The sequence below is a fragment of the Pseudopipra pipra genome, chromosome 8, assembly GCF_036250125.1.
Source record: "Pseudopipra pipra isolate bDixPip1 chromosome 8, bDixPip1.hap1, whole genome shotgun sequence".
NCBI lineage: Eukaryota > Metazoa > Chordata > Aves > Passeriformes > Pipridae > Pseudopipra > Pseudopipra pipra.
In genome coordinates this window covers 29,204,529-29,217,524 of record NC_087556.1, presented here as the reverse complement: position 1 = coordinate 29,217,524, position 12,996 = coordinate 29,204,529, and the positions used below count along the sequence as shown (strand labels likewise).

Sequence of the window (12,996 nt, the reverse complement as noted above, 5' to 3'; positions counted from 1 at the left end):
TTTGTTCTTTCTGCTTTAGACTATAAATATAAATATAAATATCTCTTTTTCCCCCTTTTATACATTGTTAACAGATTTTTCCATATGAAATACTCATGGTGACCAACAGAGGGCGAAATAAAATACTAAAAGATGTAGACAGAACCAGGCTTGAGGTAAGAGAAGCAAGTTCCTAAATGCTCTTTCCTGCTGAAGTTGTTTATCGTTTGTGACAGCTGAAACACTGAAGTGTGGGTCCTGGCTAGACTGGGAAGATTTCTCAGCACTAATCAGGGAAAGAAGAATCAGACATTGGGAGGAAGCAGCCTTATTTCCATTAACTGTGCTGAGCTGGGAGCCCCACACCTCTGTCTCCCTGCTCATGGACTGAACTTCTCACCCCTTATGTTTTCAAGCATTTAATAATATACTTGTGGATTTGTTAAAAGCCCAAAATTGCACAAGTGTCATAGGTGCCATATTGGAATGGAGCAATACTTTGTTTGATCTTGGATCATCTTTTACCTAAAAGTCAGTGTCAGCCATCCTTGACGATCAAAAGTCATGAGTGCTGTGACTTAGTTAGACTGGATGATATCCAGAAATACAAGAATTTAAATCTCTGCCAACAAATAAAAATAGTTTACAACTTTGTGGATTAGAAAGACTTAAGCAGCCCAATGGAATCCTGGGGATGTTTAAGTCGTTTGTAGTTGGTTAATATTCTGTGGAGATGAATGGAAGGAGCCACAAAAATTTGGGTAATTTGGGTTTATGCCCATTTTTAGACTACTAGGTATGTGATCACTAGTCAGAATTCAAAGCTGTATTACATTAGTGTCACAGGGAACTCTAGTTCCATCCAGTGAACTCTGAAGTGGCTGGACAAGAAGTACCTTGTGCACGGGACAGACAGCACCAAAAAATGTTTCACTAGCAGTAGTGTGCTGGACAGTTAGTCTGGCCAGACATCTTCCTTCTCGGAACTTTGAATGTATTATGTCAACCTGCAACCCTCCTGCAGAGCTCTCCTGAAACCCAGTGTCTGTTTGGACTTCCACATGTAAGCAGAGGTGACTTGCTAAAGCCTGGGACAGGGGCATGCAGGAGCTAGTTTTGTTCTCTGGTCTATCAGTGCTTGTTGGATGACTTCAGACAAATAATTTTTCTGTCTCTTGCTTATTCAGCAACTGATTTCCTTTGTAAACTTCTCGCACTTAAAACTTTAATTGATTCATTGGGCACCCGAGTTCATGAGGACTTGGATACATGTATTGCAAAAGCCTTGTTTTTTCCAGCAATGGCTCTTACACAGCAACATGAAATCCCTACGGAACTCCTACTTCCTCTTGTGTCTCTTTGGCTTTGACTGACCATTGCCTTTTCTCCTTTTTTTTTATTTTATTTTTTTTTAAAGCGTCATTTAGCGCCTGAAGTTTTTCAAGAAATATTTGGCATGACGATACAGGAGTTTGACAAGTTACCTCTCTGGAGACGCAACGACATGAAGAAAAAAGCAAAACTCTTTTAATCTCCCTTTAAACAAACCAACAAAAAATGATGCATAGGATGCTGTATCATACAGTCCACACTGTTTGGAAGCAACTACTTATCCACCAAAAAGGGAAAATCACATAGTGGCACCTCTGTACACAGCAACTGAACAAGATGAACATTTGCCCTCCTGGAACACAGAGAGAAAAAATCTGGGCTCAGAAACAACGATAGTTTTCAGGGGTGTTGACCTGTTACATGATATGATACAAGATAGAAAACTGTTCTGTTCTTCTCCCTCAATGATACTCCCTTTACTTCTCTCCACAATATGATGGACGTTATTGCTAGAGCCAGGAAGTGCCCTTAGGATGCCTTGTAGACTAAAGTAGTTGTAACCACTCCAAGAACTGGAAATGAAAATATACATATATAAATATATATATATGTATGCGTGTTTGCCCGTGTGCACACCTGTATTTATATCTATCCATCTATCTCTGTGTGTGCGTGTATGTGTGTGTATATATGTGTGTATATACGGAGAGGAAGATAGATAGGTGCTCTGTAGTGAAGGAGAAGCCCCTTATAACTTATCCACATGGTCACATAAGTCTTTCACCCAGCTGTTTCTTGGCACTCTTTTGCAATGGCATCTTCTTCATGTGAAACAACCTGCAACGGTGGGCGCTCAGCTCACTTACAGTACGTACCAGTTGGATTGCTGGAAAATGGATTCCTTGTATATATTTGCTAGGATATAAGAAGTGAATTGCTGTGTGTGTTGTCAGTCTTCCCTTTTCCACACTTTCTGCTTGAATTAATAAGGCTGGAGAGTAACCAGTCCTTTGAATAATTTAAGATCACTTAAGTAACGGGAATGATGGAGAAGAGTCAGTTTTCTTGTAATTTACTCCAGGAGATGGGTGGGTGGGGGTGGGAGTGGGAGTGACAGAGTGAGAAAATGCTTTTTTAAGTGTGCCCTGGTTTGCACCCAGAGATTTTGGGACAAACTCCCTGCTAGTGATTACTGGTACAGCTCATCAGACTGCAGTGGAGTTGTAGGATTTTACATTGACAGGGAAGGTTCTCTGCAAGCTAACATGCAAATTCATCCCTCTTAGGGAGGGATGTTTGTGAATTAAAAGGTACCATCGAGGTGCCGCGCTCTGCCAATAGAGGCTTTTTGATTAAACTGCAGTTGCTGTTGTCGATATGGCACAGTGCATGGGGCCAAGCACTCTTTTTAGTTAATGTAGTTTTTCACTTGTGCTTGGAAAAGAGGGCACAGACTTTTTTTTTCCTCTCTTGAAGCATCAAAGCTCCAGCCTTGGTTATTTTTATTTCCCTTTGTGCCTGACTTGGTTTTTGAAGACAGAGTAATCATGCAAGACAGTTTCTGAGCTGCATTGAACTCCTTATTGCTTTCAGTCTTCTTCCAGTATGCTGCAGCTTAAAAAACTGCCTGTATATACCTTAACTGCTTCTGGGCAAGTCCTATACATAGGAGGACATGAGCACCAAAATAATTGAATGAGTGCATTGTGGCTGCCAGGTCAGCTTTTTCTCTTCTGTGGTGCTTAACTGCCAATGCATACTGCACTAATGAGCCTGTCTCCTGATACGGGAGGGGGTCGTTTAGGTTCTGTGTCCGTCAAAGAATATCAAGGTTTCCTTTTTAATGCAGAAACTTCAGGCACTGGAGACATCAGAACCTTTGTATTTTCTGTTCTGTGAGACATTGGTGTTCAAATCCGGAAGTTAGGAAGGGGAAACAGTCCCATGTAGTTGTGAGATTCAGTATCACTGTGTTGAGTTCTCTATATCACCAAATGACATTTCACCATGAACTGTGCAGGGCAACCCAAATCCTGCCTCTTCTTTGCTGGTTTAGGAAGTCCCGATGCAACAGATCACTGTGGTTCCTTTGATAAAGTCTGAGATGGAGATTCAGTATATGAGAGACAGAGACCAGGGATCACCACCTGCTCCATGTCCCTGTAGCTGAGGGAATGGTGAGTCTATGGGACAAGCTGGAGAACATCCTACCATGGAGATCCAGCACCACAGTCTCCACTGAACAGAAGTCCGCAGTGAACACTGTGACACACACACTTGTGAGTGAGTGAGCTCTCTGGCTAGTACTGAGATTGCAGCAAGAATCGATGTAACATGTTTTAACTTTATTTTTCAGAACATGCATCTGAAAGCTTTTTAGAGGAGCACTGAGAGGTGCTAGTCAGGGGCACTGGCAGATGCATTTTTGAGTGACTGCTGAAACCAAATCCATATGATTGCAGAACAGCAGTGTTTTACAGTCAGGGAATTTGTGAATGGTGGGGTCTCAGAAATTCGGTGTGTTACCTGCAAGGTGTGGCTTAATTTTGAGATGAGCATGTGAGTTTTAATGCATTTAAATTATTAAAATTCTCCAAATTTTGTTCAGCCCACATCCTGTGGACAATGTGTGCTGCTGCCTCTCAAACTGTTAGGCATTACGGGTCTTTTAGTCCAAGTCACCTTGACAATACACCTTTTAGATCTGAAAATTTGGTCTCTCAAGGATGTGAGCTGCCAGTCTGCATTTTTCTGTCCCCATCTCTAGATTACTATTGAACTTCTCACAACATATATGAATAGACTACCCAGTCATTTCAGAAATGACTAAGCAATGTTGTTTCCTCACCTCTGCATCCTATGCAAAAAAAAAAAAAAAAAAAGGTTGGGAAGAAAAGAGAACTTAAGCCTCCTAGACTGTGAAGAATGACATGGTAATTTGTAACTGCCTCATCAACTGAGAATTTAGAACTGTAATTGAAGCTTGGGAAGGAATGAAGAGAAGCCAGCTTAGATGCTGCTGAAACAATTCATCTCTAGCTGGATTTTTTTGGCCACTGCTGGTTCACATCTCACTGGTGTGGAGCAGTCAGTCAGTTCACAGCCCTCTGCACTAGACTTAATATTGCTTTATTTCTGATTAAGAACATGAAGGGTTTTCTGAGCTTCAGTTTCATGCCTGTAGTTACTTCCCAGCCATCCACATGTAGACACACCCCAAGCGATTTTTGTCTGTCCACAAAACCCACACTGCAGCCAGACATGGGGGGGTGTTTTCTGCAGTGGGCTCTTAGTGATTGTCACTGCAACATTTTCTGTTCTTTCATCTGGTCTTCCCACCTAATAAAAATGAAATGTAGCCCCAGGGAGAATTTTCTTTGTAAGCAATTAATCACTCTCCTAGTATCAATCGAGTAGCAGTTCTTTGTAATTCCTCTCTTTGATTTTCTCTTGAGATATGTCAAGAGTTGGACTAGATGATCTTTAAAGGTCCCTTCCAACCCAAACCATTCTATGAGTCTATGAGTATGCCTTAAGTACATGCTTATATTCTTCTATCTCCTGCAAAGCGTTTGAGCTTCTGATTAAGTCCCATCCCATCAGTGCTGTCAACAGAATGTCATTACCAAGAGGACTGAAAACTGATTGCTTTTGTCTTCTTTTTTCTGCTTTAGGAGTGATGTAACAGCAAAGACCAGTCAAAGCATTGCAAAATAACCACGTGTACAAAATGGAATTATGTATACATGCAGGTTCTCAAACACAGGTGCACATGTAACACACACACTCCCCATTTGGAGTTCATTAAATGTGGTTTGTGATGTGTTGTGGCCATGGCTGCAGTGTGCTGTGAAAGGTTAGGCTTGGAGAACAGTGAACTACTACACTGAAATTTTGCTACACTGAAATTAGACACATTTTGAAGTGAAATCCTTTTCCACAAGCCCTGTGTTTCCTGGTAGGGTAATAGCAATGGACAGAGAAGGGTAAAGGTCTGAGAAGGAGGGCTGGCATAAGCCAGGGTTTAGCAGGGTGATGTTTAGCAGGATTAGAGGAAGACACTGGTATGAGCCTGTAGTACCTGTTTCAAACTGTGGGGAAGTCAGGTTTGGAGTTCACAGCATATGAGCGTCTATGCTGAAATTAATGATATGAAGCTGTTAGAACAAACAACAGAAAAATTAGGCCCCAGAATGGTAAAAATAAGAACATCCTCTGAACTCATCATGGAATTACTTATCTTGGCTCATCCTGATTTAGGAGGAGATCTTGGCATATTTGGACCATAGCCTCCTAGAGTAGACCAAATGGAAACCACCCTTTTTCTCACTCCATGATTCATTGCTTTCCTTTGGAATGTGTTTGTGCAGGAGAATGTCCACATCCTGAAAGTTACCTACAGCAGTGAAGAATACTCAGTGATAATGATGATGCAATAAAACACTTGCAGGAAACAAGAATATTGACTAATCTGTCCCCAAATGCCACTCATTTTTCCATGCCAGAGAGACACTTAGGGCTTGAATCCACAGCTGCCTTCCCCATTCAGTTAAACCCCAGGTCATGGTCCAGTTCGTGCCCTGTCAAACTCTTTGGCCTTGTCAACACACCTGCTAGAGTTCAGCATAGTCTTCAGGGTAGATGCATAGAAAGGGCTGGTCTTGACAATATGTGGTATGTTTTCACCCCATTGCTGTGTAATGAAGAGCTAGAGAGAGCTCCTGAGCACTGAGTGTGACAGCAGCACAATGCGCCTTTCTCCTTTAATGTAGAAACACCCTTATTACTGTGGGCTGCAGCATTGCTCTGGCTGGTGAGTTTTGCCTTGTGGTTTCTCCCACGCACCTTTTTTTGTGCTTAATAAAATAAGAAACAAACAAAAAAAAAATCTATCACATTTTTCAGTCAGACGACTCTGCTGGTAGGAGCTATGTGATGCCCGTGTTTGGCAGGAGTATTATTAATTTTAATGTGAGCATCAGTGCAGGAAGTGGGAATGTAATTGGCCATTAATGTTGTTTGCCTGTATGCAAAATAAATTATTTGTAGCCCAGAGGGCTTCTAACAGGGAAATAGATTTCTGCTAATGATTTGCTCAGAAATGCTTGTCTGTGTGAAGAGGTAATACTTCCATGTGCACTGTGGTCTTTTTTTGAGGTGAAAGAGAGATGACTGAAGGCAAGCAGTAACCTGTTCTGTCAGGATCACCACAGTTAATGTAAGTGTTGCTCCCAGGACTTGCAAAGCTGAGGCCCACAGGACCTTCCTCTTGGGCATTAGGAAATGCAGCATTTCAGCAGCAGAAGCAGCTATGGGAATTCCAGCGGTGCCTTACCAGGCTGAGTCTCTAGCTCCCTTAGGCGCTTTGACAGGTCCCACTGGACACTTGCCTGGGCTTTTGTCACTGAACACCTTCAGAATGCACTTCCCCCCCAGATGCAAACCCGCTGACAGCAGTGGAGCCTCTCGCTGGCACCTGCACCCCTTGGGCCAGGCTGTCCTGGCAGGCCAGGCCAGGAAAGCCTCTGGCCACCGTGCACACCCACAGGAGCTCTGTGTGTCATTCCCAGGTCAGTCCTGTCCAAGTGGCTTGGTCCGTCTGGACAGCTCTTCCTGTAAGGGGGCCTTACAGCTGGGGGCCTTTTTTAAGCTTTGGAAACTGAAACTAATTTTTTAAAGGTATTCTTTCCTTTAAATCAGTAGACTTTGGCAATAGGATTTTTTATTATTTTATTTTTCTTTTCTCCTCCCTCCACATGTTAGAAACCAGCGTTTTGGGGAGGTGTCCCTGTGTTTTCCATTCACCTGTCTCTCTCTCTGAGTCTCTGTAAAAGTGAATCCATGTCTTGTCTGCACAGTAAGTCTGCTTGTATGCATAATGAGAAGTTGAGCTGGGTTGCTGTTCTGTACAATTAATGTTTCCACTGTCATACCGCAAACAGCACATATTACACTCCTGTGCCACTGTAATCTGCATCACTGTTGTACTCAAGTCAATGAATAAAGTTTGGAGCTTTATTCTTAATTTCTGGATTCATGTTGCCTCATTTATTTTGTTTGGGTTTTTTTCATCTTGCAGAGTTATATCAAAGTCCTCTTCCAAAACAGGTGTGCTCTCAAGAAACAGAGAGGCGAGATATGAATGACCAGAGCAAGACACATAACAGTTACAGTGAAACTCTGTGAAACTATGAGAAAAGGTTTGAAAATTGACACAAGGCTTCTCGTAACTAAGCCACCAGAAATAGATGCTCTTGCAAACCACACAGAAGTGTTAGTATTGCTGTCAGTTGTGGTTTAAAATGACCAGAGATATCAATAAGGTCAACTAGACCATGCTGTTACATCAGCTTCAAAGGCTAAATGGTTTCCTTTCTTGATCCTTGCAAATTCATATTAAATGTTAGACACATCTTGGAAAGATATTTACATGTGTTAGTATTTAAAGTTAGGTGTTTGCTTAATTACCTGGAGTATAAACCTGCCTAGCCTTATTCTGGGTGTGGAAGGTGGGGTAAGATGCCATTCAAGGAAATAGAGTGTTTTATAACACCTGTGAATGTGCTGAACAGCTGGGTGTCCAGCAGACCATAGTGGCAGACAGCTCCTCAGAGGATGTGATGCAGCCACACACCCTGCACAGTCCTTGAGCCTCCAGAAAGCCCCTGCAGCATCAAGATCTGTGTTCTGCAGATATCATGTTCCCCATCTTCTCTTCCACTCCTCAGCCCTCTGAGTCTCACCCCTGCCCTTGCCCCACCTTGATAGTCTACACAGGTTCTCTCACACAGCAAATGTAGAGGTTCCCCAGGGTTTTACTTCAATGTGTTAAGGGTGCTTAAGGACTGAGTCTCAGATGAGATGGAGACTCAGGTTCCTGCTTGGAGAGCAAGAGGTGAAGAATTCAACACCACCATGAAGTTAGCCTTTAGCAAGGTTCATATCTGCCCCATTCACTTCCCAGGCCATAGCTGTATTTTTGCTGTAAGTGTGCTGGAAGTTGCAGAAGAGATAAATCCAGCAAAATGACCTGGTGTCAGTTAGATGCTTCCTTTCTTTGTATTGCTTACTCCAGAGACTGCTGTGGGTGGGACAAAATCAAGTCAAAATCAGAAAATCAGATTCATTTATTACAACTCTGGACATACAACTCAGTGAAGGGTGGAAGCATCTCTCCAGTGAAGTATTTAAACACAGGTTTTTGCTCTCTGGTTTGCTGCAGGGCATAGCTGGAAGAGCCCTAATCCTGAACTGGACAATTTGTGCGTGCACAGTGGAGATGACCTTTGCTTTGAACATTTAATGGTCTTAATTTTCAGCAGGCATAGCCCATGGACTTCAGCAGATTGGCACGTGTGTTCCAGTAGCCGTCCTTTCTCTGTTTCCTCCATGTTTATAGACATTTCCTGCCTGAGCGCTTCATAGCCCTTGGAGCTGTCAGACCAGCTATGAATGAGGGCATAATAACCCATTTTCTATCCTCCTCTTTTTAGGATCAGCTCTGAGAAACTTCAGGATTTTTTGTCTCTTGTGAGAAAACCTGGGCTGACAGCACATGCTTCTGTGCAGGTTACTGGTGGGGAGTGCTGGGCAAACCTCAACCAGGGAGTTAGGAAGACACAGGAATGTTTTTAAATGTCTCCTTGTTCATCTGAAGGGCAAACACAGAGTCTGAGACTTTTCTTTTAAAAAGTTTTATGCTGTTTATTTCCTCTTCCCCTGGACAGTTAGATGTCATGGAAAGGTTTCCTCATTGCTCTGCAGGGCAGGACCCCATTCCCTGCCTACCACACAAGTGTAGGTCTATGATTTGGCTTTGGAACTTTTCTTGAAAGTTTCCCAACCACAGGAAAAAAAACCCCAAACCAAAGTCTCCCTTTTGAATCATTTGCACTCTTGAAAATCCACCACCTGAGTGTCGGGTCCCTCCCTGTAGCAGCACTTACAGTGCAGTGCCAGCCCCAGGATGTGTCCTGCCAGACCAAGCTCTGGAGATCCTAAGCAGCAATCCCCAGCTGGGGATTACTGACCCAGCAGTGTAAAGGAGCAGTTGCTCCATTACAGCCTCCCCCAGCACAGAGCATTGGGAATATTTTCACTGTGACTGCACTTCCACATAGAGCAAATTCACAAGGATCCATTCCAGTCGTCAGCCCCACAGTGTGACAGTGCCAGCCAGCCTAAGCACGTTTTTAATTTCCCTCCAGTTAAAATCACAAGCCCAGTGAAATCTAAGTCCAGGGTTTCTTTTTTTTTTTAATTGTTAGACCATTTTTCCCTGCTCCCCTCCTCTCCATGAATTATGCAAGGTTTATGACCCCTGAGTAATGACTCTGGAATGCACTGCATCCTACAGCCATCGAAAGGCATCTGGCAATGGGAATCTTCACAGCATGTAAAAAATATACAGATAATGCCATTGTAAATAACTTAGATCAAAACAAGTCAAATGTCAATGCTAATTTGCTGTCAAGTGTAGCTCAAGACCACTTCCTCCTGCAAGAAGAGAGACTCAGTTCCCAAGTGTGACTTGCTCCCCACCAAAAGACTCTTATTCTCCACCAAAACTCTCCCCAAACTCTGAATTAACAAGAGTGGGAGTTTTTTCCCCCTTGCTGTTTTATTTTTCTGTAGCTTTTGTGCCTGTCTGCTCCTGAGTCCAAGGCTGGGAAATGAAACTTCAGTTTTGCCTGACATTTTTCTATTGTAAAAAAAGGACTCTTGGGAGAGATATTTACTGTTTTCTATGGCTCAGTCAGAGGGCAAGAGAGAAAAGTTGTTCCAGGAGTTCCCATTACAAAGCATTTTTTCACATAGGCTCACTTTTATTTTTTAAAGACTGGGAGATTAAAGAGCCGGCAGCTCTGGAACAGGAAGTTTGCTGTACATCCAAAGGTCAGGTGGGTCTCAGACAGCCAGTGCTTCCAGCTCTCTTTTATATACACACTGCAGATTAAAATGTACATCCCCGGCTGGATGTAGTCATGGCAGTGATAGGGGCCCAAGGGTTCGGGGGGGAAAGGAAGAGAGGGGGAGCAGGAAAACAGCACAGCGCAGTCTCTCCATGAGCTGTGATTTCATAAGACAAAGCACTGGGCGGCTGTTCAGCGAGCTTAAGGTATTCCCACGCCCCCACAGCTTTTTCCTGCCATCAGATATGTCAGCATGACTGCTTGTGGGGTCGCTCTCAGTGACATTCGGGAACTGATCCTGCTTAAAAAAACATTTTTTTACTTTTTATTTCGTTTCATAGCATTGTTGGTTTTTGGGGGTTTATTCTTTTTTTAACTGAGTCAGTTCCTTGCTTTGAGTTAAGCAGGGGCCTCCCAGAATGGTTGTGCTGGCAGGAAAAATGGGGTGGGCACAAATGAACAGCAGGGTCTTAAGAAAGACTCAGAGCAGAACACATTAAACTACCAGTGATACTGCATTCTGTGTGTCATGAAATCACAGTCTCAAGTCCCTGGCAGAGAGGGCAGTTGGTGGCCCTCCCTTCACCTCCAGCAGTAACTCTGCACCTTAGGTAACTAAGTAGTCAATTAAGAAGGGTATCATTGTCTCTAAACCCCTCTACATTCACACTGCTGGAGTCAGGTATTTTTGCAAAGTCAGGAGTGTTTCAGCTGTTGCCCTTGAATGAAAGAGGGAAGGGAGGAGGTGGACTAAATCCCACCTTCAACATGCATCTTCTGGAGAGGGGGCTGTTCTGCTGGCAAAGGAAGCCAGTTGCAGACAGGCCTTTCTTGGAGAGCCACTGTAGTGTCATGTTATCCTGTATGCCACTGTTCCATTCACTCCAGGACTGTGCCCAAGTGCAAGGGGATGAAACACCAATGTCTTTTTTTCCCCTTTAGGTATTCCTCATTGTCTTGTGGCTGGACAGCAAGTCGGGACACATGAGTTCAATGCTTTCAGCTTTCTGAACTTGGGCAAGTCATTGAAATTCTCTATCCTTCAGGTTTCCCTCATACCCTTTGTGGTCTGTTTTTGCCAGAGGGAGTTAACATGTGTCCTATGGATCCCTCCAGTCTGTGAGGCAGGTTAAGACCCGGTAAGGCATTTGATTGAACAATACTTCGGCAAGTGTGGCCAGAAGCTTTTGCCTATTTCTGCCACTTGCCTTAATAGACTCTGGTCAAGAGGGGAACCGCAGGGGCAGGGTCTGTGGGCCAGAGGGCCAAGGCTCACACTGGATGGGTAACTGGAAAGAGCTCTAAAAGTTTTGCATTGTCCTTGTATTATTGCCTCTACAAGTGGCTTTGCTAAGTTAAAGAGTCTCCATTTCCCTGTCAGGCTGGGGAAGAGACACCCTGAAGAAGAGTGTGGGGGTGGAGGGTGAGCAGGTTGAGCTCTGAGAGCTCTACAGTCTGTGCTACATTAGTGTTCAGGGCAGAAGCTGGGACCGAGCCCCGCTAGGCACACTTGGTGGTAATTATAATGTCTTTGCTAAAACTGTGGCAATTGTTTGGACATAAGTCAGGAGAAGATGGTCTCTACAGAGTAAAGCTCTTCTTCGTGAAATTCCCGGTATTCACAGTTGGCAAGAGTAAGGGGCTGGATGTAAATTAATAGTGTGTCCCTGGGCAGCCAATGAAGAAGAAAAAGGCGAGGCAGGTCTGGCAGGAACAGACTGACAGATTTGGAGGCTGATTTTGCTGCTCAGGGTCTCTACATTTGGAGTAGATCTTTTATCTATTTCCATTATTTGTGCTACCCCAGCCCCCATAACACCAGTTATTAGAGGGAAGAGTTGATTATAGAACTAAACTTCTCTGCAAGACTAGCCTAGTAAGGCTGCCAGAGGGAAAAAGGGCTCCCCCTTGGCTGACTCTTCTGGATTTAGGCTAGACACTACAGAGGAAACAAAATGCAGCTCAATCCATTCAAGGAATTCATTGACAAATGCTGAGCCTTTATGTGAACCAAAGTGTTTGCTGTGAAACAGGAGACAAGGTAATAATTGAATCAGGGTTTACAATGAATGAACTGCTGCTGAGAAATGCCTACTTTACAGCCTTGATATACTCTGGATGTTCAATGACTGCCAGGAGCAAACTCTGTGGTATCTCAGTTAGCTCTTACCCTAATTATCGTTTACAGGGGAGTTGCAGCTAGATGAATGAAGACTGCAATATAAAGGACTTAAGTAAGATTTATTGATGAGACTACATGAATAATTCCCCTTGCAATGATGCATTTAAGAGCACAGATATTGTGGGAGGAGGGAAGCCAATGTTTGATATTTTGAATCATTTTAAAGTGTGTGTTTTATTTTTATGTTTTAGCTTTTGCTGTTCCCTCTAACTATTCCCTTCCAGAAAAAAAAAAAAAAAAGTAATCCTCTTACAAGCTAGGTTTGTGAAACAATAGCAGGTAATTTAAAATAAACTTCTGTTGAGAGCAATAAATATTGGATCAAATAAGTGAATCTATGATAAATGGGGGTGCCGTGGTGCTCAGGCAGCCCAGAGCATAACACTTCAATGCTCTGATGTTGCTCTGACCTCTTGGCACTAAAAGTTTGGTTTTTCTGTAATTAACTAATTGTTCAGCTTTCTGAAAATTACATTTGTGCTCTTTCTCCCTTGGGAGAAATCCCAACAGAGGACCCTCTGGAGAATTTTCCTGTGTTCGGCCAGTTTGAGTGACAATGAAGGTACCACTAGGGCAGGGAGATCACCCATC

General features: G+C 43.3%; 1 protein-coding gene across 2 annotated transcripts in view; it reads left to right on the top strand.

Moving 5' to 3' along the window:
• ABLIM1 (actin binding LIM protein 1) overlaps positions 1-7,336 on the top strand; it is a 201,083-nt gene extending 193,747 nt beyond the window's left edge. For both annotated transcript variants that reach the window (XM_064663410.1, XM_064663409.1), the window contains 2 exons: positions 75-155; positions 1,397-7,336. In XM_064663410.1, the coding sequence (XP_064519480.1) occupies positions 75-155; positions 1,397-1,510 (195 nt within the window). In that variant the 3' untranslated portion in view covers positions 1,511-7,336. The remainder of the gene's footprint in view (positions 1-74; positions 156-1,396) is intronic.
• The last annotated feature ends 5,660 nt before the right edge of the window (positions 7,337-12,996 follow it).